This window comes from Peromyscus eremicus, chromosome 2 (assembly GCF_949786415.1).
Source record: "Peromyscus eremicus chromosome 2, PerEre_H2_v1, whole genome shotgun sequence".
Taxonomy (NCBI): domain Eukaryota; kingdom Metazoa; phylum Chordata; class Mammalia; order Rodentia; family Cricetidae; genus Peromyscus; species Peromyscus eremicus.
Genome location: NC_081417.1, coordinates 47,151,529 through 47,174,050, shown reverse-complemented (window position 1 = coordinate 47,174,050; position 22,522 = coordinate 47,151,529). Strand labels below are relative to the sequence as shown.

General features: G+C 42.5%; 1 protein-coding gene across 1 annotated transcript; it reads right to left on the bottom strand.

Moving 5' to 3' along the window:
* Window positions 1–4,858: 4,858 nt before the first annotated feature.
* Gpr63 (G protein-coupled receptor 63) lies at window positions 4,859–6,363 on the bottom strand. The gene has a single exon (XM_059255699.1). The coding sequence runs from the start codon at window positions 6,225–6,227 to the stop codon at window positions 4,968–4,970; it is 1,260 nt and encodes a 419-aa protein (XP_059111682.1). The 5' UTR covers window positions 6,228–6,363; the 3' UTR covers window positions 4,859–4,967.
* Window positions 6,364–22,522: the final 16,159 nt, after the last annotated feature.

Here is a 22,522-nt window from a genome sequence, read left to right as displayed (position 1 = left end):
AAAGTTCATCCCTAGAACTCACCTGGAAGAAAAAACAAAAAACAAAACAAAACAAAACAAAACAAAAAACAACAACAACAAAAAGAAAGTCAAGCTTAGTGGCATGTTCATGTCATCCTAGCGATGGGGAAGAGGGGCAGGTAAATCCTTGGCATAAGTCAATTGAAATTCTTAAAAGCAGGAGCTAAGGCTTCTTCAAGGAAGAAGAAATTCCAGCAGTGGACACTTCCCTTTTGAACCAGTCTGTCTGTCCAGTTCTGCCCTGTGGCTCTGCATAGCCAGCTCTACAATTATGTCTTTTCAATAAATGCCTTAATCTCCTACTGGAGTTCTCTTTCTGGTTAGATCTGACTCCACACAGCCACGGAACCTGTTTTCATTCTGCAGCAAAGCCAACTGCCTACATTGTGATGTTTCAAAGTAAAAATTGCTAGATCCATTATTTTCACAGATGGGAGTAGGCTTAAATACAGCATGTTACTCTCTTTTGCTTAAATCTCTCTTACCTATTTCTCTCAGAAGAAAACAGTAACTATACAGTCAATGTAACCTCCCTTGGTAAGTTTGAAGAAGAAATACATAAGATGCATATGAAAGAGGAAACCAGGTCCTCACATCAGATAAATACTCCCTGTATTTACCTAAAGGGACTTCTGGAATTGGAGTTGCAGCATGAATCATCTCATCCACATAGCAGCGTTCTCTGCTCCACAAATGTTAATCATTTTAAATGAGTCAGCAGTACATTTTCACAACTCCCCTGGACAGAATTTCCTCACCGCTTCCTAATACTCATCGTTGTCGTCCTTTGCCAGGTTTCATTCCAGCCAGAACTACTCTGAGAACTTCTAAAACTGGAACACAGTTACACAAACAGACCAGACAGCTAACTTAAAGTCAAGAATCCAAAGGGAGCGGAATTTGAAATGAAACTTGGATTTCGATTATACGTAATAAAGTTTTCTAGGATGAAATGAAGTCTTTAAATCAAAAAACAAAAAAAGTCCACTTTAGAAATATTAACATTTATTCATTTTCTTATGGTAGCTCTTTTCTTGATTGTAATAAGAATATTAGCAAATAAACATACTTTTGAGATTTAAATGTTATAACCCCAAATTAAAAGTTTTTCATTCATTAAAGCCTAGGTACCATTTTAAAATAAATTAATTTTAATTACAAATGACAAGTACCTATAGATAGGTAAGAAGTGTATTAACATTTACTTGCAATAACAAACATGTGCTTTGATAGTTTTATTCATTATTATAAAAACTGAGTTTTCAATGAAGGCAGTTCATCAAAATTATGGTTATGGAAATAAATTTGAATCTAGTAGTACTTTAAACTCAAATAAAAATAATCACAGAATAAAACAGCAAGCATATGGAATATTTGTGATATATACATAGATATTTTCATGTAAACAAAGCAAAGATCAAAGAAATTAAGTATCTTTGTCACCAACAAATGTATGAAGATTAAAAGATTATTTTATTTTACTTCATGCTTCAAGTGAACAACTGCTCTAAGCAGAGAACTAGGCATTAGATGAGCCTTTACATTCCCCTCACTCTCTTCAGGAAATCACACATGATGAAGAGATGCCCTGTAGAGACATCTGCAGGAAAGAAATACTATACTAATTAGCCTTCTGGAAGTCGTAACATACAATTAATGAGTCATTCTTGGACCCCTACTGTGAAACCATATGGTTCATCAGACTTTGCCAATGAAAGGAAAGCTGGTGCTGGCCAAATCCACACCAGCTCACGTGGAGACCATGTGCACAAACCATGTAGACTTTATTTCATTGTGGATCACCATTGGCTTCCGACACACCGCTGCTTTAAGATAAAACAGGTGGTATTTAAATGACACACTTATTGTCTACAGGAGGGTTTCATGGAACTGTGCCCCAGTGACCATCAGAACCAGAATCAGGTAAAACACTCAATATAATAAAAATAAACATTCTTGTGCCCAACCACTGACCCAGAGGCCCAGGAATTTGTATTGTTGACCTTCCCTGGGGATATTCAAATGCCTACTAAAGTTTAAATATCATTACTGCCAACTATTTGAAATTTCTCTTTACTCTTTTTTTTGACAACAAATATTTTCTTATATCTTTCATGCATCATATTAGCTAGGAGGAAAAATAAATAATTTCTGATTATGTCAGCCAGCAATGGTTAATAGTGGTATTTCCCCATCAAAAAAAAACATGGAATAATTGGCAACATGCAATTTTGTGCCTAAATTCCTTGATGGTGCACCATATTTTCTCCTAAAGCTTTCAAAAAGTACAAAAATATTTAAAGTGATCTGTAAACTGTCATCTGAACAGATTAGCCAGTGTAAAGAGAGCTGCTGATCAACATCTCCTTCCCCATGGCTTCCCATGTTGGCTCAGCAGTCACTGCAGAACACTGGCCAAGTGTAGCTGCCCCCAAACCAGAAGAGAGTACTTTCAACTCAACATGAACAAGAATAGAGAATGTGAAACTCCATTCAACTACAATCCCAAAAGGGTCTCAAGAGTTACCAGTATGCATCAATATACACAGTGGTGTCCTTCTTGAAAGTTGCATTTTCAGCATCTGTATTAATATCTGCTTCTAATCCAGTTTATATTGACAATGGAAAGCAAAATGCATTTCAATGTGCTGCTAAACATCTACTACAGTGTTTAAGTCCTATATGATCCCAATGGACAAAGTCGTATTTACCTGTGATAAATATAAATTAGAAATTAAAGAGGTAGGCGGCTCTCATATGCAATGATCTCAACATAATGTGGTAAATAGTGTACACTAGTCCCTAACGCTGATGGAACAGACAGGGGATTTCCAACATGATTGCAATCACCTCAAGAGCAGGACTTCCCAGGTCTTTGGTGCTGTCAACGAGGTGCCAACATCCCAATTCCTGATGACCATGCCAGAGCTCTTTAGACACCATATAAGAAAGAGCTAACAAAGCAAATGTAAAGTAATACTGGAGACCAGACAATAGTCCTGAAGTAGGCCGGGCTCTTCCAACTATGCTCACATATGGAAAGCAAAACAAAAACAAACAAAAAACCCTCAGGGTTGGATAAGATATCAACAATTCCTGTAATCCAGCTTGGGTTTTTAGAGTTGAGGAAGCACAGGCTTATTTTTCCCAATGGCTCACAAAGCAGGAAAATTCTGAAAAGGTGCTATACATCCATGGTAAGTGCTCCCTTAGCCCAGAGTGCAGTTAGAGGGCTACTTTTCAGCCCTGGTGACTTTAATCTACAGCTCCACCCTGCTGGCTATTTTATAAGGTGTACCACTAGTAACAGAGGGAAGCTGACCAAGGTCCTAGAGGTACCAGGACAGGCAGACACCTAAAGAAAAAGAATGAAAACTCCAAAACCTGACCTAGTAAAGTTAATCTAAGCTCAGCACAGGGTTTCTCTTCCCTTCTCTTGGGAAGACACACCTCTGAAGTTCACAAACTTCAGCTCTACTAAGGCAAGCACTGAGGCAAAAGGTCCCACTACAGACCACATTAGAGGGCGCTAGACAGTTGGAAACCTCCAAAGCTGCCAGGGCAAGATCCACCCCCAGCTGTACTAAGCACTCAGTAACTGTCAGTCGCTTGTTCTACAGATGGAAAAATCACATTATTTTCATATTTATATTGATCTTCAGACCCTGGCCAAAGTCATTTGCTTCCTTTAGAAACTCCAAGTCAGACACAGCAACCTCAAACCCTGCTTGTTCTTCATGGTAGCCCTGTCTCAAAAAGAGAAGAGAAAAGAAGAGAAGAAGAGAAGAAAGAATATGTCACATCCCCCTTGACTACGACAGGTTCAAAATGAATGAGGAGACTATGTGGCACAATGGAGCAGCTGTATCTGCATCTTAGATGTTTGGAGCCCAGCTCTACCAAAACCTCTGGGCAGGATTTCTGTCCCTTGGAAACTTGTATTTCTTTAATCTTAAAAAGGAAACAAGCGATACCTACCTCATAGAACGCCATGAGGGCAGAGCACTGCCCAACACCTTGAATACAGCACCACTGCATAGTGGTGGCCTCTTCTCTCTGAACTTGGTGAGAATGTGCGAATCAGCAAGATGGCCACAAGTTGGACCAGCCACCCTCTCATTCTCCTCCTCCTTCCCTGAAATTTGCTATAGTGCTGTGCCTCCTCAGTGGTTCCCTGGTGCTCTGAAAACTCACTAGTGCTTAGAAAAATCCCTATGTGTTTGTGTTCCTTTTAAAATTGTACATGCAGCTAAAACATTGTTTAATAAAAATTACCTACCTAGAGATCATAAGCACATGTCTCCCAAAGCACAATATGTCATATATAAAAACAATTCTAAGAACACAGCTGAATTAATTTGTACATTGTCTCTTAAAGTGCACCAAAGTAAGTTGTAATAACCTTTAAAATGTCACCAACCTCCTTGGGTTTTGTTTTTAAATAAAACTAAGTATCTACCAACTGAGATGCCTAGGGATTTGATTCCAATATTATGGCAAAGAGCAGCAGTGTCTTGTAGGAAAGGAAAAGGAACTGATTAACTCAACCAAGCTTGCCTCAGCAGCATAAAAACAAAACAACAACAACAAAAAAACAAAAACAAAAACAAAAACAAAAAAACCACCTACAATTCAAGTTAACTGCAGGTTCCATGAAGCACAATCTTGATTCATGCTGCAAAAATAAAACCAGTCAACTAAACAAACACCTCCCCCCAAAGCTTTCTTAATCTAGAGGTAACATATGTGACCACTTTCCACTTTCTTACAGTGTACCCTTGGTTTCAGGATCAAAGTATTTACCATTCTTTCTTTACAAAACACACACGCACGCACGCACGCACGCACTCACACTATAAAAAAAAACCGAAAGTTTAGAAGCCATATGAAAAAATTTCAGTCAGTAAAGACCCATAATGACTCCAAATGTCTCAGAGTTACAGTATTCACAACACCGTCCGATGCTCCCCACACACATAGACAGCACTAGGGCGTATCCGTCGCCTTGTGTGACCAGGGAGACGTGGCAAGAACTTGAAGGACTTAGGCATCATGTCCAAGCAGGCATCATGAAACTTCTTAATCCTCCAGTAGTATATCAGTGGGTTCAACGCAGACTTGAGGTAGCAGAGCCAAAGTAGCCAGGTGCTAATCTCAAAGAAGTTGTGCTGATAGTAGAAGTGCTTACTGAAGGTTGCCACGAGGCTGTATGTGGTGAATGGGGCCCAGCAGACAATGAACACAGCAAAGAGGATCAAGATGGTGGTGAAGGCACGTGTTTTAAAGCCCATGTCAATGTTCATTTGGAAGGGTCTCTGTAGACTCATGAGACCAAGTTTGCTGGCCTGGCTGAGGCATATTCCTTCTGGGTAGCTATGAATCCTCAAGGCATTGTGCCGAAGGGTGTTGAGGATGCCCATAAATGAATACAGTATCACCAGGAAAGGTATAAAGAAAGAAATTAGTGAGATCAAAATCACATAAGCCTGGTATCCAGAATTAGTTGTGTACCCAAACACACACTGTGGGGCTCGAGAAGGTATTTGCAAATCGGGATTTCCCACAGCCAAAGGAAAAGCTATGGAAAAAGAAGTAGCCCAGGAGACTGCAATAAGGACCTTAGCCCTGTATGGATTTAGCTTATCTTGCCTCTGAACTATAATCAGGAACCTATCAATGCTAATAATGAGCAGGATAGCAACTCCCTCTATCACAAACAACCAGAAAAACATAGCAGACAACCTGCAGAAGAATTTCCCAAATATCCATCTGGTGGTAAGAATAGTTACCAGGGCAAAGGGCATGTTCAGCACGGCAAGCAGCATGTCTGCAAAAGCCAGGCTGGCCAGAAGGATGTTAATGGCAGAGCGCATGGCAGCTTTTTGGTAAACCATGAGGCAAACAACCAAGTTTCCAAGGAAAGACACAAACAGAATAAATATCATTATAGCCGAAAGGATGATCTGGAGAGCTAAGTTGAGGCTCTTAAAAACTTCTGGTGTCGGGGTCATGGCTGTGCTGTTCACTGCTAAGGAACTAAGTCCCGTGCTGGTCATGGTTTCCAGACTATATCTAAGCAGTGGACCAGGACTAGGATGTTGCAATGGTGGAGACGCCGTAATATTCACATGGGAGTTTTCATAGACTACAAATGTTGTGTTGGATGTCCCAGTATGGGATGCAGTCAACACCGCCGAGACAATCATGATTTTAAGAGGACAGGAGGTTCAGGCAGAAATGTGGGTCCTTTTCAGGCATTTCGATACAGCACTGTAGGGTCAGGTTCCACTGATGGGCTCGGATACACATTCTGGAAAACGGACAGAGTTCCATCTTCCACAAGAATCCTTCTGCCTGAAAATAAGCCCAAAACAGAACATGAGATCAGATTAGCAAATACAATTTACTCTGTTGTTTCACAACATCTAAGTACTAGCAAAGACTGTTCACCTCTGCTTAGCTTCTGAGGTCAGACGAGGCTAAGTATGTTCAGGGCAGTATGGCTGTAGACACATTTGACATTTTTAATCTTTTATCATATAGGATCACTCCTTTTTCCTTCTAAACCTCTAAAACTGTGTTCCCCAACCTAGTCATCACTAAAATGCCACTGTTATATTGTTTTAACGAAATATAATGGAAATTTTATAGTATTTGTAGAGAAAGCAAGGTGGATCTTGAAATATATTAATGAACCAAGGACCAAGGTCAAAACCTATAGTTGGTGCTTTTTAAAAGATTGCAGCAGCCCTCTCTAAGGCTCAGACCATTGAGGAAGAAGGGACAGAAAGACTGTAAGAGTCATAGATTGGTGGGGACCTGAGAAAAACTATCCTTTTGGGCTCAGCAGGCCCACTGCATTCGTGAACTCACAGTGGCTATGAATCCCTGCCCGAGACCTGTACAAGATAAAGCCAGTCAGCGTTCTATGGGGAGGGGAGTGGGAGTGGGCTCCGGAGACCCCATTCCTAACTGAGGAGCTACGGAGAACCCATAGCCTTTGTTGAAGGGAAAACAGTGTTCTTTAAGTGTTCCATGATCTAGTGCCCTACATCCAGAAATAAATGGACAGCACAAGCTGGACCCAATGGGTTATTGAATCAAATAAAAAAGACACGAAGTTTGGGGTACAGGGAAGCGGTGCTGGATCTTAGAGCACTGACAAAAAGAGTTGGGGTAAATATAATCAAAATACATTGTATGAAAGTCTGCAAGAATTAATAAAAATATTGAAAAACAAACTTCAAAAAAAATGGCAGCAGTATCATAGCTTTCTACGGTCACTATTAATAAACATTTCACTAATTCTCTTAGGAGAACAGATTTCAGCAGTTCTTTCCTATGGTTCTTATTCCATCTTTACATTAGCATAAGGCTTGATGGCAAAAACAACTGAACCTCAATTCCCAGCTTAACATGTGGTAATAACACACTTTACAGCCCTTAAAAGTAAGAACGAGGTTATTTTCAATTAAGATCTGAAATTTATCTTAGTTTTCTTCCTCCCTTTCTCCCTCCTGCCTCTTCCTTGTTTCCCCTTTCTCTCCCCCACCATTTTCCCTCTCTATCCCCCTTAAGATCTTTTCTCATAGCAATCCCCCCTCCAGAAATTCCCCACCAAACACACTAGAAAAAACCCATTCAGATAAAGGAGTCATTTTCCTACACTCTTTCTCATATTCTCCCTTTTCTTCTAAACCTGTCCTTTTTGTTTTTTACTTTTATTGGTTCTTTGTGGATTTCACATCATGCATTCTGATCCCACTTATCTCTCTGTCCCCTCACATCTGCCTTCTGCCCTTGTAACCTCCCCCCAAAAACAAAACAAAATTTAAAAGGAAAACCAAACACTAAACAAAACAAAATAAAAATAAAAACAAAAAAAATTAGAAGAATCTCATCATGGAAGCTGTAGTGTGTCCTGTTGAGTCACACAATTTACCCTTTAGTCCGTTCATCTTTACTTGCAAGAGTCATTGGTCTGGCTCAAGGCCTCTGGCTTCCTACACCACCTGTCATGGCTCTCACGGGGGCTCCTCTTAGATATCCTGTTGTTGTCCTGTGTCATGGAGATTCTGCTGTTTTGGATCTGTAGGTTGGTCCCCTTCACATATTCCAGTAGTTCATAGATGAGGCAGAGGTTAGGGTGAGCAAACGTATAGCCCGGTTTGGTAACTGGGTTGGTCAGCTCGCTAACTTTCCCTCATCCCTACCCTGGTGAGCTCTCCAGCACTGCCTAGGCTAGTTTACCCAATGCAGCCTACAGCAAGGAGTGGGGCCAGTTCTCCTGCTTTGGGGCCTTCAGTTCTGGGTCCCCCTCACTCTTAATCGCCAGGGTCGGCTCTACTGTTTTGCCCAGGCAAGGTGCAGGGCCCTCTCTCCTGATTGTTGTAGGGGGCATACGAGGCTCCCCTGCTCTCATGCCCTCAAGGCTGGTTCACCTGTGACCTGACAACAAGGTCAGCTCTAGTGGCAGGTGGGAGGACAGCATCTTTCCCTCACAGATGGGAGGGTGGGCGGGGTCAGCTCTAGTGTGCTGCCCAGACGGGAAGCAGAGACTACTTCCTTGTGTGCTGCAGCTGGTGAGGGTCAGGGCTAGCTCTACCACTCTTGGCACCCCAGGACCAGCTCTCTCTCCTGCCGCAGGTGGTAATGGGAGCGGGGAGGGCATCTGTCCCTCACCCATGCCACCACACAGCAAATGAGGGGGGACAGCATCAGCTCTCATGCCCTCAGGCTCGGCTCTGCCTGCATCCTCAAGCACAGGGTCAGCTCTGGGTGCTTCCCAAGGGAGGTGAATGCCTATGGTGAGGGGTGGGGCCATCTTTCTCCAGTGCAGGGAGCTAACTCTTCTTCCCTGAGGGGTAGGCCCAGCTTGCCTGCAATAATATCCAGCAAAGGGCCGGGCCAGTGAAGGGCGGGGCAGGCTCACCACAGCATGGTTCCAATGATCCCTGTGCTAATACAGGCCATGGATACCACCACAGACCCCAGCTGCAGCAGGACCATGGGACCCAGACATGCCCTCAGCAGCAGCTAGGCCAGACGCCACCACGGCTCCAGTGGCAGCACAGACCCCTCAGATCAGCATGGCCCCGGTGAAAGCATGGTCCCAGGTGCCTGGCCATACACCAGGCATCTACAGAGCCCTCGGTGGCAACTGGAGCCACGGACATCACCCCGGACTCTGGCCTTGGCAGGACCACTGACCTAGACATGGTCCTAGGCCACCGCCCATGCCCAGATATCTCCATGGCTCCAGGTGGCAGCACCAGCCATCCAGATCAGCATGGCCCCAGGTGAAGTGTAGTCCTCGGACACTGCATGGTCCGAGGTCGCCAACCAGACCCCAGTCATCAGCATGGCCCTCGGTGACAACAGGGGCCTGGGGCACCAACTCAGACCCTGGTTGCTGTAGGGCCACAGACTCAGACATAGCCCGCTATGGCAGCCCTGGCTCAAAATGACACCATGGCCCAGGATGACAGTACAGGCCACTCAGATCAGGATGTTCCTGGTGGCAGCATGGCCCTCCAACACCCTTATGACCACAGGTTGCTGCCCAGGCCTCGGGCATTTATGTGGCCTTTGGTGGCAACATGGGACATGGACATCAATACAGACCCTGGCTATGGTAGGGCCACTGACCTAGTCATGGTCCTAGGCAGCAGTCCAGGCTGAGATGTCACCATTGTCCCAGGTAGCAGTGCAGGCTACCTGAACCAGCATGGCCCCTGCAGCAGCATGGCCCTCAGACACCAACATGGCCCCAGGTGGCAGCCTAGACTCCAGGACATTAGTACGGTCTTCAATGGTCTCAGGAGCCAAAGACATCAACAGAGACCCTGGATAGGGCAGGGCCATGTACCCAGACATGGCCCTCAGCCACAGTCCTGGTCCTGACAATACCATGGCCTCAGATGATAGCCCTGGCCACCCAACTCAGCCTGGTCCTGGCAGCAGCACAGCCCTCAGACAGCAAAGTGGTCACAGGTTGCAGTCTAGACCCCAGACATCCACATGGGCCGGGACAGCAACATGGGCCACGGACATCAACACAGACTCCAGCCACAAGCCTGTCCATTTTCATCATTTCTTTCTGATATGCAGACTTCTGTTTCTTCTCCCCAAAGACTGAATTGATACTGTTAGCAATTTGACAGGAGATGCTAACCAAATAATAAAGATGATATTAAGGAAGATAGGGAGAAAAGTGCCTGAATATTCGGAACATATTCAGAATATTTACAAAGATTTGGTCATTTTGTCTCAAAAACTTGCTTACCTTTTACTTAGCCTTATTCCTAGTCTCTCCCCAATTTATGAAGCCCTCAATCTTACATAAGAGCTTTCTCTAATCTACAATCCTATCAACCCACATTCTGTCATGGCTTCTCCCTTCTGCTGTTCTTAACTAGGGGATAATCTCTTCAGTTACAAAGGGACTGGATTTCTGGACAGATTCCTTCGACAAACCCTTAAAAGGTTAGAAAAATTAATACACAGAAAATCAAAACAAAACTACAATTCACACATTGTATGGCCTTAGAATTAGTCATTGATGTTTAAGGGTAAATGTCAACATTTCGTTCATCCATTTCTTAGGGTGTGAAGGGAAGAGACAGGATCTCATTTGTGAGAGCTAAGATAGAGCCCTATAGCCAGATCATGCTTTTTCTACTAACTTTGCATCTATAATCCACTGTCCTATGTAGGACTGCTTTTATAAATAAGAAGAATAGCACTTACATAAAATACTGATTCTGGGGCTGGAGAGATGGCTCAGTGGTTAAGAGCACTGGCTGTTCTTCCAGAGGTCCTGAGTTCAATCCCCAGCAACCACATGGTGGCTCACAACTATCCATAATGAGATCTGGTGCCCCCTTCTGGCCTGCAGGCAGAACATTGTATACATAATAAATAAATCTTTAAAAAAAAATACTGATTCTACTATTTCCTCTCACTTTATAGCTTAATTTTTGTCGTTACCTACTAGATTTTATACAACATCACATATTTCCTCTAAAATGCAAATAAACCTTGACAACATGTTACATTAAATTAGTGACTATCAAAGTCTATAATCACAAAAGGGCAGTTGGAAAGGAACAAAGATTATTACAGTTTTGCACCATAATCTTGTCAGGCTATTCAGAGAGACCCCAGTATGCAGTGTTGATATTATGTGTAGTATAAGATCAGTGTTGGTATAGACCTACCTCCAGAGAAAACTCTACATAGACAAATAGGTATTTTAATCCTAAAATAACAGCTTAAATCATGTTTGGCTAACTGTGTTAAAACTGCATTTCAGAGTTGGCAAGATGGCTTAGTGAGTAGCGGCGCTTCCACCAAGCCTGGCAATGTGAATGTGACCTTTAGGACCATGTGGTAGGAGAGAACTGACTCCCACAAGTTGTCTGCTGACCTGCACAGGTGTTGTGTGGCATATACATACTTCCCCACATACATACATACATACATACATACATACATACATACATACGTACAATAATTAAATAAGCAAATGCAATACAAAATTTTAAATTCTATTTCAACAAACATCTATTGAATCTGGAGTAGTAAGTTTGAAATACTTAATGTCCTTAAGGCTGGAAATATAGTGCTAGAGCCTCGCATGCAAGAGGCCCTACATTCAACTCCCCGAGCAACAAAATTAACTGATTAAAAACAATTAGATTTAGCTTGGGGTTTTTTTGAAGATGAAGAAGAACAATTAAAAATAGAAAGAAACAAAAGCAAAATATTAAACTGTGCTTTTTAATTTTAATTTTTTATGTTCCATATACAACAAAAGTGTTTTTTTTTTTTTGCATGCCTCCCATTACTACACAAACTTCTAACTCAATTCACTCAATTACTATTCAGCCTCCAGATATTTACTGAAGGCATGCTATGTTCCAGTCACTAAAGGGAAAATGATTAACAAATGGTCCTGGGTTCTGGTTAAAGAGAGAAAACTGACCGAAGGCACTGCATCTCAAAATTCACTTTGAATGGATTTTTGCCAATATAGTTACAAATTAAAAAGAATAAGGTATATAAATGTAAAGTCCATTAATAAAGAATGTCTTAATGCTTTTAGACAACAAACAAACCAGCGAAGCAGATGCTGCTGAGGTAACTGTCCTAACAAAACAGAAAGAGAGAGCCTTCATCTCCAGAATTTCCAAAAAATGTTGTTTTGAGGAAGCCAAAATGTCTGTAAACCTCAGGATAGACTGGTTAGCAGTGACCCCAGAAAGCCCAGTTGAGGCTGAAAACAAGAAAGTGACTGAAAACCAGGACACTGGAAACCCAGCCAGGCCTGTCTCCTCTCACTGTGCAATCAGAAGCACACACACATCTCCATTCAAGAAGCTCAAGGCTGTGGCAAAACGTTGGGCTGCAAATGGGATCAAACGAGAATGCCAACAGTCCGCAGAGGTACGAGTTCCTTCTCACCAGCTTCTCCGACTGCTGGACTCTAGGCTACTGATGCAGGCAGGCAGCCCCACCCGGGAGCAATTGACTCTCACAGTCACCAACCAGCCCAGTCCAGAGTGAAAACTCACTTCCACAAGGCAGCACTGACTCATTCCTGGGGGTAGGTCTCCCGAGTACTAAAAGCCTCTTAGAAGTTCGACCACTTCTCAACAGTGCTGTTCCACCAACGCTCAACATGAATTTCCATGAGAACAAACCTCAGTGCAACCTTAACGTCACCCAAAAACTAATCATACCAAACAAAGGCGTAAAGTCTTGTTTTAGTACACCTAAGGAAGAATTAGCATTCAAAGTGACATCCAGGTCTTTTAACAGCAATTCAATTGGTCTAACTTTAACAAGATACATACGAAAAGAAAATCGAGTAGCCCGGTCCTTTGCTTCTCACTTCCTCCTTGCCAGTTTCTCCAGTTGCTATTGAAACATAGAAAAGTAACAAATGTGTTTCCATGGCCCCAACCAAACTTCTGAGTTCTAGCCTTACATGTGTATGTATGTGTCTATGTAAGGCATGAAGGCATGAGTGCAGGGCCCCCAGAGGCCAGAAGAGGGCGTGAGATTCCCCCAGAGCCAGAGTTACAAGAGGTTGTGAGCCACCCAACCAACCTAGAGGGGTCCTAGGAAACGAACTGGAGTCCTCTGCAAGTGTGTGGTCTGATTGACCACTGAACCATCTTTCCTCACCTATACATTATTTCTACATTCTGATGAGAATCTCCTTTGGCCGCTGCATAACCCAAACCCTTCTTTCATCTATCACCTCTTTTTAGTCTGTACTTTTGAGTGACAGGACTTAGTGAGCTGTAGTGGGTAGCCATTCCAGCTTTGATCTGGAAGTTCCAACCCCCATTGAGACTTCGGCAACTGTCATGCCTACAAGGCGGGGCCAAGGGAGGCGCCTGGAGACCCGAGATCTGGATGGGCCAGGCTCGCTCTCTGTTCCAGGACCCTGGACGGTGGAGGTGGGCCAAGCAGAGCTCCAGAGAACACTGCTGGACTGCGATATACCTTCCCCAGACCCCACGACCTACCTATCCCTTAATTTGTAAGTTACGCCATTAAATAAATCTCCTTTTAACTACGTGGAGTGGCCTTAATAATTTCACCAATAGTGAGCAGTCATTGTGCTGTTTGGTTTTTGTCAATTTGACAAACCTACCTATATCTCAGAAAACAAAACCTCAGTGAGGAACTGCCTCCCTAAGATTGTCCTGTGGACATGTCTGTGGGGCATTTTCTTGATATGGGAGGACCTAGTCCACTATGGGCAGTGCCATCCCCAGGCAGGTCATTCTGGATAGTTTAAGCAAGCAGGCCAAGTAAGCCATGGGGAGCAAGTTAGTAAGCAGCATTTGCCCATTTTTCTGCTTTAGTTCCTACTTCCACTTCCCTGCCTTGGGCTCCTGACCTGGCTTCCTTTGATGATGGCTGATAACAGTAAGCTAAAATAAACTCTTCCTCAGGTAGGTTTTAGTCTATGTTTTATCACAATAAAAAGCAAAGCAGGACAGTCATGTTACACTTTCCCATGCCATCTCTTCCTTCATGCTCATGCATGCCACTTGCAGAATAAACTCCTGGGAGGCAGAAGTGATTTGGGGTAGAGGTTGGAAGGAAGACAGGGTAGATACATTTTTCTTAACCCAGTTAGAAGTTCAGCATTTAGTACATACTCAACAAAAATCCACTGAGATATTAATATCTGTCATTGCACCCAGTCTCTTATCTTTTTTGATTTCCTGTTATGAAATCCTTAAAAGAAGAGTAAATTTTATAGTTTTGCTTTTAGAGAATCTACTTTTCTGATTCTCTGTTGCTTTTCAATAGTTCCTTAATGAAATATTTGGTGTGTGTTTTCTATTTGGAAAGCAAGCTACTGGTATGGCAATATTGACAGAACAGATGAAACCAAGTGGAATCTATCTTCCTAAGAAGTGACCAAAAAAGTAAATAAAAGAATGGGAAGACTTTAATTGGATAACCTAGAAATGGAAGTATGAGGTTCATACTTATCTCCATAGAAATATGGAGTTAAGACAAAGCATGACCAGTAGTAACAAACATTTAATAATATAATAAAAATCTTGGCATTATAAACTTACAGAAATGGGAAACGAGGAAAGAGACCAGGGTTGAAGACAGGCAACTGCTTTGATCCAAGTACCTGTTCCCTGTGTCCACAATTCCCTATATTCCCTCCTGGGCTCCAAAAGTCCCCTGGGCCTGAGATCCTTGCTTGAATCCTTCCCTCAGAATCCACAAAGGTTCTACTTACTATGCTCACTTCTCAACAGTTACTGTCCATACCCACTGTGGGGTGCGGGATATGCTTTCCACTGGCTGCTCAAAATGTCTCCTTAATATAGTGCAAGAGTTAAGGGTTTAGCATCCCTTCATGGGATGAAACACAGGAGACAAAAATCTCTTGATCTCAGCCCTTGACTGACCACCAGGCCCAAGGAAAGTTCTTCCAAGTCCATCTGAAAGGAAAATCACGTGATGAAAATCAGAAGCACTCCCTTGAACACATTCCTTTCTCCAGCCTCACTTCCCTTTCTTCTCATTCCTGTTACTCTAGGACGACAAGCCCTAATCCAGCCCTCTGTTTAACTGGCTTTGCCTCCAGAACTTAGATTCTGGGAAACTAGAAAAAGAATCCATTCATCAGCTGCACTGACTCCCATTCACTTACCTGCCCTGTGACCTGAGAGTCAAAGGCCATTCACTTGAACATTTCTTCTCAGCCTTCCACCAGCACTCAAAACCTCTAACTCTAGCCTGTCACTTCCCTCACAGTGGCTTCATAACAGCCCCCCTCTTCACCGCTATGTCACCTCCACAGTCTCACTTCCTCAGCCTTGCCCTCTTCTCTTGCATCCGTCCACCAAACTATAACAAGAGGAACTTATTTGATTGAGAGAGTCTCTCAATGTAACCCTAGCTGTCCCAGAACTCACTCTGTAGACCAATCCAGCCTCGAATCACAGCGATCACCCTGCCTCTGACTCCTGAGTGCTGAGATTGAAGCTCTGCCACACCACATCCAGCTGCTTGAAGAAATGTTTTAATTATTTTCTATTTTTTGAGATTATAATAACATCATTCTTCCCTTCCCTTTCCTCTCTCCAAACCTTCTCATATGCCCTCCTTACTCTCTTACAAATTCATGACCTCTTTTTTCAATTGTTATTACATACAGCTATGTAGATACACATATATTCCTAAATACATAAATACACCCTCAGCCTGTAAAATGTTACTTGTATGTATGCTTTCAGAGATGAACTTTTAAAATTACAATCTTAATCTTTTAATCACTTTCTAAATCCCAACCAACTACATGCTGGGGATGTCTTTCTGTATGCTGTGAATGTGTTGCTCTAATTGATTGATAATTAAAATGCTGATTGGCCAGTAGCCAGGCAGGAAGTAAGTGTAAGTGGGATGAGGAGAAAGGAGAATTTTGGGAAGTGGAAGGCTGAGTCAGGAGACACTGTCAGCCGCTGCTGACATGAGAAGCATGATGTAAAGATACGAGGCACGTGGCAAGGTATAGATTTATAGAAATGGGTTAATTTAAGATGTAAGATCTAGCTAGCAAGAAGCCTGAGCCATTAGGCCATGCAGATTTAATTAATATAAGCATCTGTGTGTTCATTTGGGTCTGAGCAGCTGAGGGATCAGGCAGGACCAGAAAAACTTCAGCTACAGTAGTAAATATCTTTTCAGTCCTAAACAATCTCAAGAAAGCCAATAAACTCATAGTGTTTAAGGACTGAAAAACACAGAAGGAGTGTTCAAGAACCCTGCTATTAAGATGACAGTCCACCATGTCCAGATAGCTGTCTGAGCTCAGTACAAACCAGAAGACTCCATTTCCCATCAGGGCTTCCTCTTCTTTAACCTTTATTGGAGAGTGTCCTTAGGCTCAGATGCCTGACCTTAGTTGGAGGATGACCCTGCAGAGAGCTCCCTGATAATGCTGTATGACTCAGTACATAAGTGTGGCTCTTTCTTCCTGCCCATATAATAATTAGGTACTGTGTTATAACTAATCAGCCCTTGCTGCCCATAGCCCTAAGAAGCTTTAGGACCCTTATATACCTTATCCCTGGTATAATAAAATGAGCTGTCTCTCTGAAGCTGGCTCTCAGAAGTTATTTCCATCATACTCATGGCCATCTGAATCCTGCTCACTGTTTCTGCTCCCTCTATCCTCATGAGCTAGTGGCCAACGACACCTGAAGAAAAAGAGGGTCACCTACAAACCACATGTCATAGTACATGAAGGACAAGCATTCAGTTGGGAACTGCCTCACCTTTTCTTTTCTCCCAGATTATAGTAAGTTCTGTTGCTTCTTAATAGCATCCTTCTTCCAACAGCTTTGCCTAAAGTCACATGACTGATAAACACTCCATCTCCATGAAGTGGCAGGTTGAGGACAGGCCAATAGACCTGCTGGTTCCTATCTCCAAAGAACCTTGTTTTCATTAGGACATTCTTACTGTTCTACTTTTAGAATTTCACTCTCTCCAGACAGCCTTCTCAAGGTGAACTCTTTCTGCTCCAAGACCACTGTAGTTTCAACTGCAGGTAAATGCTGTGCCTCAATGACAATGAATCCCCAGGAACAGGGCACCAGTTAAGAATTTTCTTAGGTCTTTAGCTAACACCATGTAATGACTTGTTTTTGTTTTGGTTGTTGATTTTTTTAACCCAGCAATTTCAATTTCCTTAAATTAAATATGTTTGTAAATATAACTATCTACCAGTAAAATACTATTTCAATATGAAGCTCTTTAATTATAAGAAATATCTCAAACTCTTGCAAGATTTAGATGTAACTGCAAACTTAGCAAGAAATACTTGCTGTGGAATAAACCTTTCATACATTGTGAAGCTATTTTGCTCTCATTGGTTTAATAAAGACCCAACTGACCAATAACTAGGCAGAAAGAGGTTAAGTGGAAGAGCCAGACTGATAGAATGCTGGGAAGAAGGGTGGAGTCACCAGTGAGATGCAGAGATGAATATGCCATGCTGAAAAAAGTTACCATGACGTGGTAGAGTATACAGAAGAAATATGGGTTAATTAAAGTTGTAAGATCTAGTTAGTAACAAGCCTAAGCTATTGACCAAGCATTTGTAATTAATAATAAGTCTCTGCATGGTTATCTGGGAGCTGGCTGATGGGACAGAAAAGTCTACCTACAAATACTTACAAATAGAATATTTTCTTTTCCTGATCAACTATTTCTGCTTTCCACTTCGCTACATATATTGCAACTTTGGCCACACATCAAGGATATTTTAACCTGAAGAATCAATATTTAGGTGCCTTATTAACTTAATAAGAGATGATTAAGTAGCTTGAAGCAACAGACCTGCAAAACATAGAGGAATACTTATTTTTTTTCTTTTTTCATTTTATTAAAAAATAAAACTCAGGAATAAATATTAGGGAATAAACTTGAGAGATCCATGAAGCAACAGAGCCACAAACACTTGCCTCTCCCCACTTCCCAGATTGAGGAGACTGCACAACTTCTTGGCTCCTCCCTTTACGTCTTCTTTTTTTTTAATTTATTTATTTAATGCCGAATGCCATTTATTGAAGGAGGAAGGAGGTCTTAAATACAGGCTTACAGAACAATGGGAGAACCCTGGAGGGCAGAAGTTCGCTACCAATGTTTTACAATCTTGTATCTAAGCTGTTAATGCCCATTATGCAGGATACACAGACAACGATCTTCCCTTAAGCATTCAGAAGGGTGGAACCCGGCTGGGAATTAGCATAGGGAGGATATTAAGGTTAAGGTCAGCAAGCAAGGCAACAATTACCCAAAACAGGGGCCAGGGACCTACAGGTCCCCTTTTTACTAAAAATGAGCTTCTGACTTAGGTTGTGTGGGACGTCAGCAGGTCACCTTACCCATCATGGAGACACTTCCCCAGGCCACATAGGCACTCTGTCTTAAGTTGGTGAGTGCCCCCCAGGCATTACTCATCTCTGAATACTCATTATCATACAGGCTCAATCGTGTGTGAGCTGCAGAGTTAACTGCTGCCAAAGATCTCAAAGTGGCGCTGGGCTTGCAATCTGTGTGTTCGACACAGAAAAGACCAACAGAAGTCCTAACCCACCCATAGCCAGTAGGCTAAAGGCAACTGAGCCATTCCCTTCCTTAATGAGCCTTACTGCAAATTGGAGTCCTTATAAGATGGTATCCCAAAAGCAAATGGAACTTGAGTTTATAAATTTATAATTTTCAAAGCCAATCGAAATGTATATAACGACTGAATTAGATTTATCATGCCCAATAGAATGAAAGATTAACTAACTGTGGTAGCTACTTTTGCTGCCAGGGTCTCCACTGTGCTAGCTGTTGTAAGCAATTAGGAAATGGTAATCCCAGAAACAGTAGCAGCAGTGGCCGCCACTGCTATAACAGCAACAACAGCAGCAGCAATGTCAAATTCTCTTCTGGAGTGTGTGGGCATCCACTGGCATGGATACAACTCCAGGAATACTTATAATGTAATATTATTTGCATAGGTACTAATACTGCATGTATATATGTCAGGGACAAGGATAGAATCTCTAGTTAGTGGAAAAATACAGACCCCCATAAGACAGGGAACTAGATCATCTTACAGTCAGGTTGCCTAGCAACAGGACATTGAGGCAGAGCCCTTGACCCTTTCACCCTGTAAACATCCTATGCAAACATCCTGTTAGCTTGACCCACCTTATGCAGATGACAGCTTCTTGCTCCCCCCATCCTGCAGAAACTATATAAACCCTCTTGGAGAAAAATAAAGTTGCACCTTGATCAGAATCCAGACTTGGTGTGTTTCCTTGTATCTCCTGTCCCTATCATTCCGTCCTTAGGGTGGTCGAGAACCCGTTGAAGCCCTGCAGGCGGGGCATATATATAGCATGACTATTACACACACACACACACACACACACACACACACACACACACACACACACACAGAGATACTCACACACAGAAAGAGAGTGAGAGAAAGAGAGACAAATAAATAATTACCCAAATGCCAAACTTGAATGTTAATGGTGTGTGGAATATGGGCTGTTCTATTTTTTTCACTGAATTTTACTGTGCATTGGTTTCTCTTATGAGAAAAGAGAAAACGAGAAATAATTGCCTTCAATCTCCAAAAATATGCTCAGTGTAGTTTAAAAAAAATTATTAAAACAAAGCTTCAAAATTATGGTTTAGTAAAGCCTGAGTCTAGGGGTTAGGCAATGGCTCAGATGGAAACATGTCTACTAAGCATAAGGAGCTGAGTTCACAGCCCCAGCATCCATCCACAGAAAAGGTTGAGCATGGTGGCACACCCCTGTAATCTCAAGGTGAGGGAGGTGAAGACAGGAGGCTCCCCAGAGATTGCTGGCCAGCCAGTCTGTAGCCAGGTTTCTCTGGTCCCATCCAGCCCCGAGGTCCTATAGCTGCTTATAAAATAATCACTCAGAAGCTTATATTAATTACAAACTGGATGGTCTATGGCTCAAGCTTCTTGCTAGGTAGCTCTTATAACTTAACCCATTTCTATTAATCTATAAGTTGCCACGTGCCCGTGGTATTACTGGTCTGCTGGCATCTTATTGCTCCTTGGGTGGCGGGCTGGGATCTCCCCTTCCTCTCCTTTTTCCTTTCACTGTCTCTCTTGGATTTTCCCACCTGGCCCCGTCCTACCTTGCCATAGGCCAATGCAGCTTTATTTATCAACCAATCAGAGCAACACGTATTCACAGAGTACAGAAAGACATTCCACAGCACCAGTCTAGCTAAATCAGTGGGCTCCAGGTTCAATGAAAGAGGCCCATTTGCAAACCTAAAGTAGAAATTGATAGAGGGAGACATCTGATGGCAACTTCTGGCCTCTACATTCATGCACTTGTGTGTGTACCTGCACACACACACACACACACACACACACACACACACACACACTCAAAAAAAAAGCCCTAAGTCTAAAACTGGGAGTGGAGGCTCAGACTTGAAATCCTAGCACTCAGGAGCCTGAGGCAGGAGTATTATTGCCTTCTGTCTGAGGTCATACCTAATGAATTAATTCCATGACAGCCTGGGCTACCCAGTAAGGCTATCTCAGCATAAACATACAAAAAAAAACTAAGTATATGAGAACCACTCATATAGTTGAGTGACCCCCGACCCCGACACTGAGGTTAGTACAGAAACTTAACTACCTCCCTAATAGAAAAAATCTGACAAATATGATTCACTTTTCATTGTGGTACAACATCATTAAAGACACAGATCAGATGTGAGATGGGGAAGAACAGTCTAGTGTCATGACACCTCTGCTGAACATCTTCAGAGTTCTCAATACTGTAGAGACAGGTTCTAAGTGTTTTCCTTCTCTCAGTGGTACAGGTGTCTCTGGGAATGGTGAGCGCCACAGGAAACCACAGCAGAGCACAAGCCCCAGGAGGTGCCCAATGCTGGTGCTTTCACAGGCTGGGGTGGGGTTGGGTAGGGTTTGGGTGAGGGGAGTGTATCAGCCACTAGCTTCCTATTGCTCCTCTGGCTCTCAGTGACTTCAGGACACCCTCTGGCTTCTATATCCTGCCATATAGGTTGTTAACGCTCCTGGAGAAAGTTCATAAGACCAGCTGTCAACAGCTGTCTCCTTTCCCTATGTTGATCTCTGTTGCTTTTGTTGGTTTGTTTGTTTGTTTTATTTAAGAGCTTATTTATTCGTTTTACATACCAACCACAGATCCCCCTCTCATCCCTCCTCTCACTCCCACCTTAGCCTTCCGCCTCTCTGACTCAATCCCCCATCCCCTCCTCCAAAAAGGTAAGGGCTCCCATAGGGAGTCAGCAAAGCCTGGTACATTCAGTTGAGGCAGGACCAAGCCCCTCCCCACTGCATTAAGGCTGAAGAAGGCGTCCAACCAAAGGTAGAATTTTATTTCTTATCATTGCACCCACCTCTTTTTTTTATGTTCAAAATCTTAGTTTACTAAAAAAAAAAGAAAAAAAGAAAGAAAAAAATTTAAAAAACAAAAACAAACAAACAAACAAAAACCTACTCATTGCTTGAGGGTGTAATTAACTTTAAAAGTAATTACTCTTACTTCAGAACAGGTATTTTTCCTATAGGACAATTGTTCTTCCTTGAGATACTAAACTCTATATTCCACAGGACAACTTATAACTACTTCTTAATATGCTTTATATATGTGAATATATACAAATACATTAAAGATGTTAAGTATATCTTTGACTACTACTGCCTCTTTAAAAGTGACCAAATGGGTCTGCAAAATCCTTATCTCAGCCGGCCTACATAAGAGAATATTCTAATTTCCTTTAGTTGTCATTTTTAAAAGCTACTTGGAGGCTTTCACAGTCATCTTAGCGTTTACAAACCATCTTAAACTATATCTAAACTGTAATGATAGATAGTTGTAATTTTATTTTTGAGATTATAATATTGGTACAACATTTCTTCTTTCCCTCCAAATCCCCGCCCTCATACATCTCTCCATGCTCTCCTTCAAATTCACGGCCTCTTTTCTCACTAATTATGATGACATGTACGTATTGAGGAGAGGTCTTTAACATGAAGCCAGAAGCTATCTTTGCTCCTTCTCCCCATTACTCCTTCCTTGCAGAAACATACACAAAGATTAGCAAGCCAGCAGAAACTGGCTACTGAAGGGCATGTGATAAACAGCAACCATCGGCATGGAAGCTTGCCAGAAACAACTGCCAGGATCCATAGCTACTGAATCACAATTTCCTTTTGCAGGACACTGAGGTGGATTCCATGCACACTGAATAGAACAGATCCAAAGGCTTCTGGCTAAACTGTTTCAGTCACCAAGCCTCTGTAGCACCACTTACAGAATTAAAACTGTTGTGACTGCAGGACAGGTTACAGGCTATCCCCCACCTCCACTAATTTGCCTGTGAATCAGGAAGTAGGGCCTTG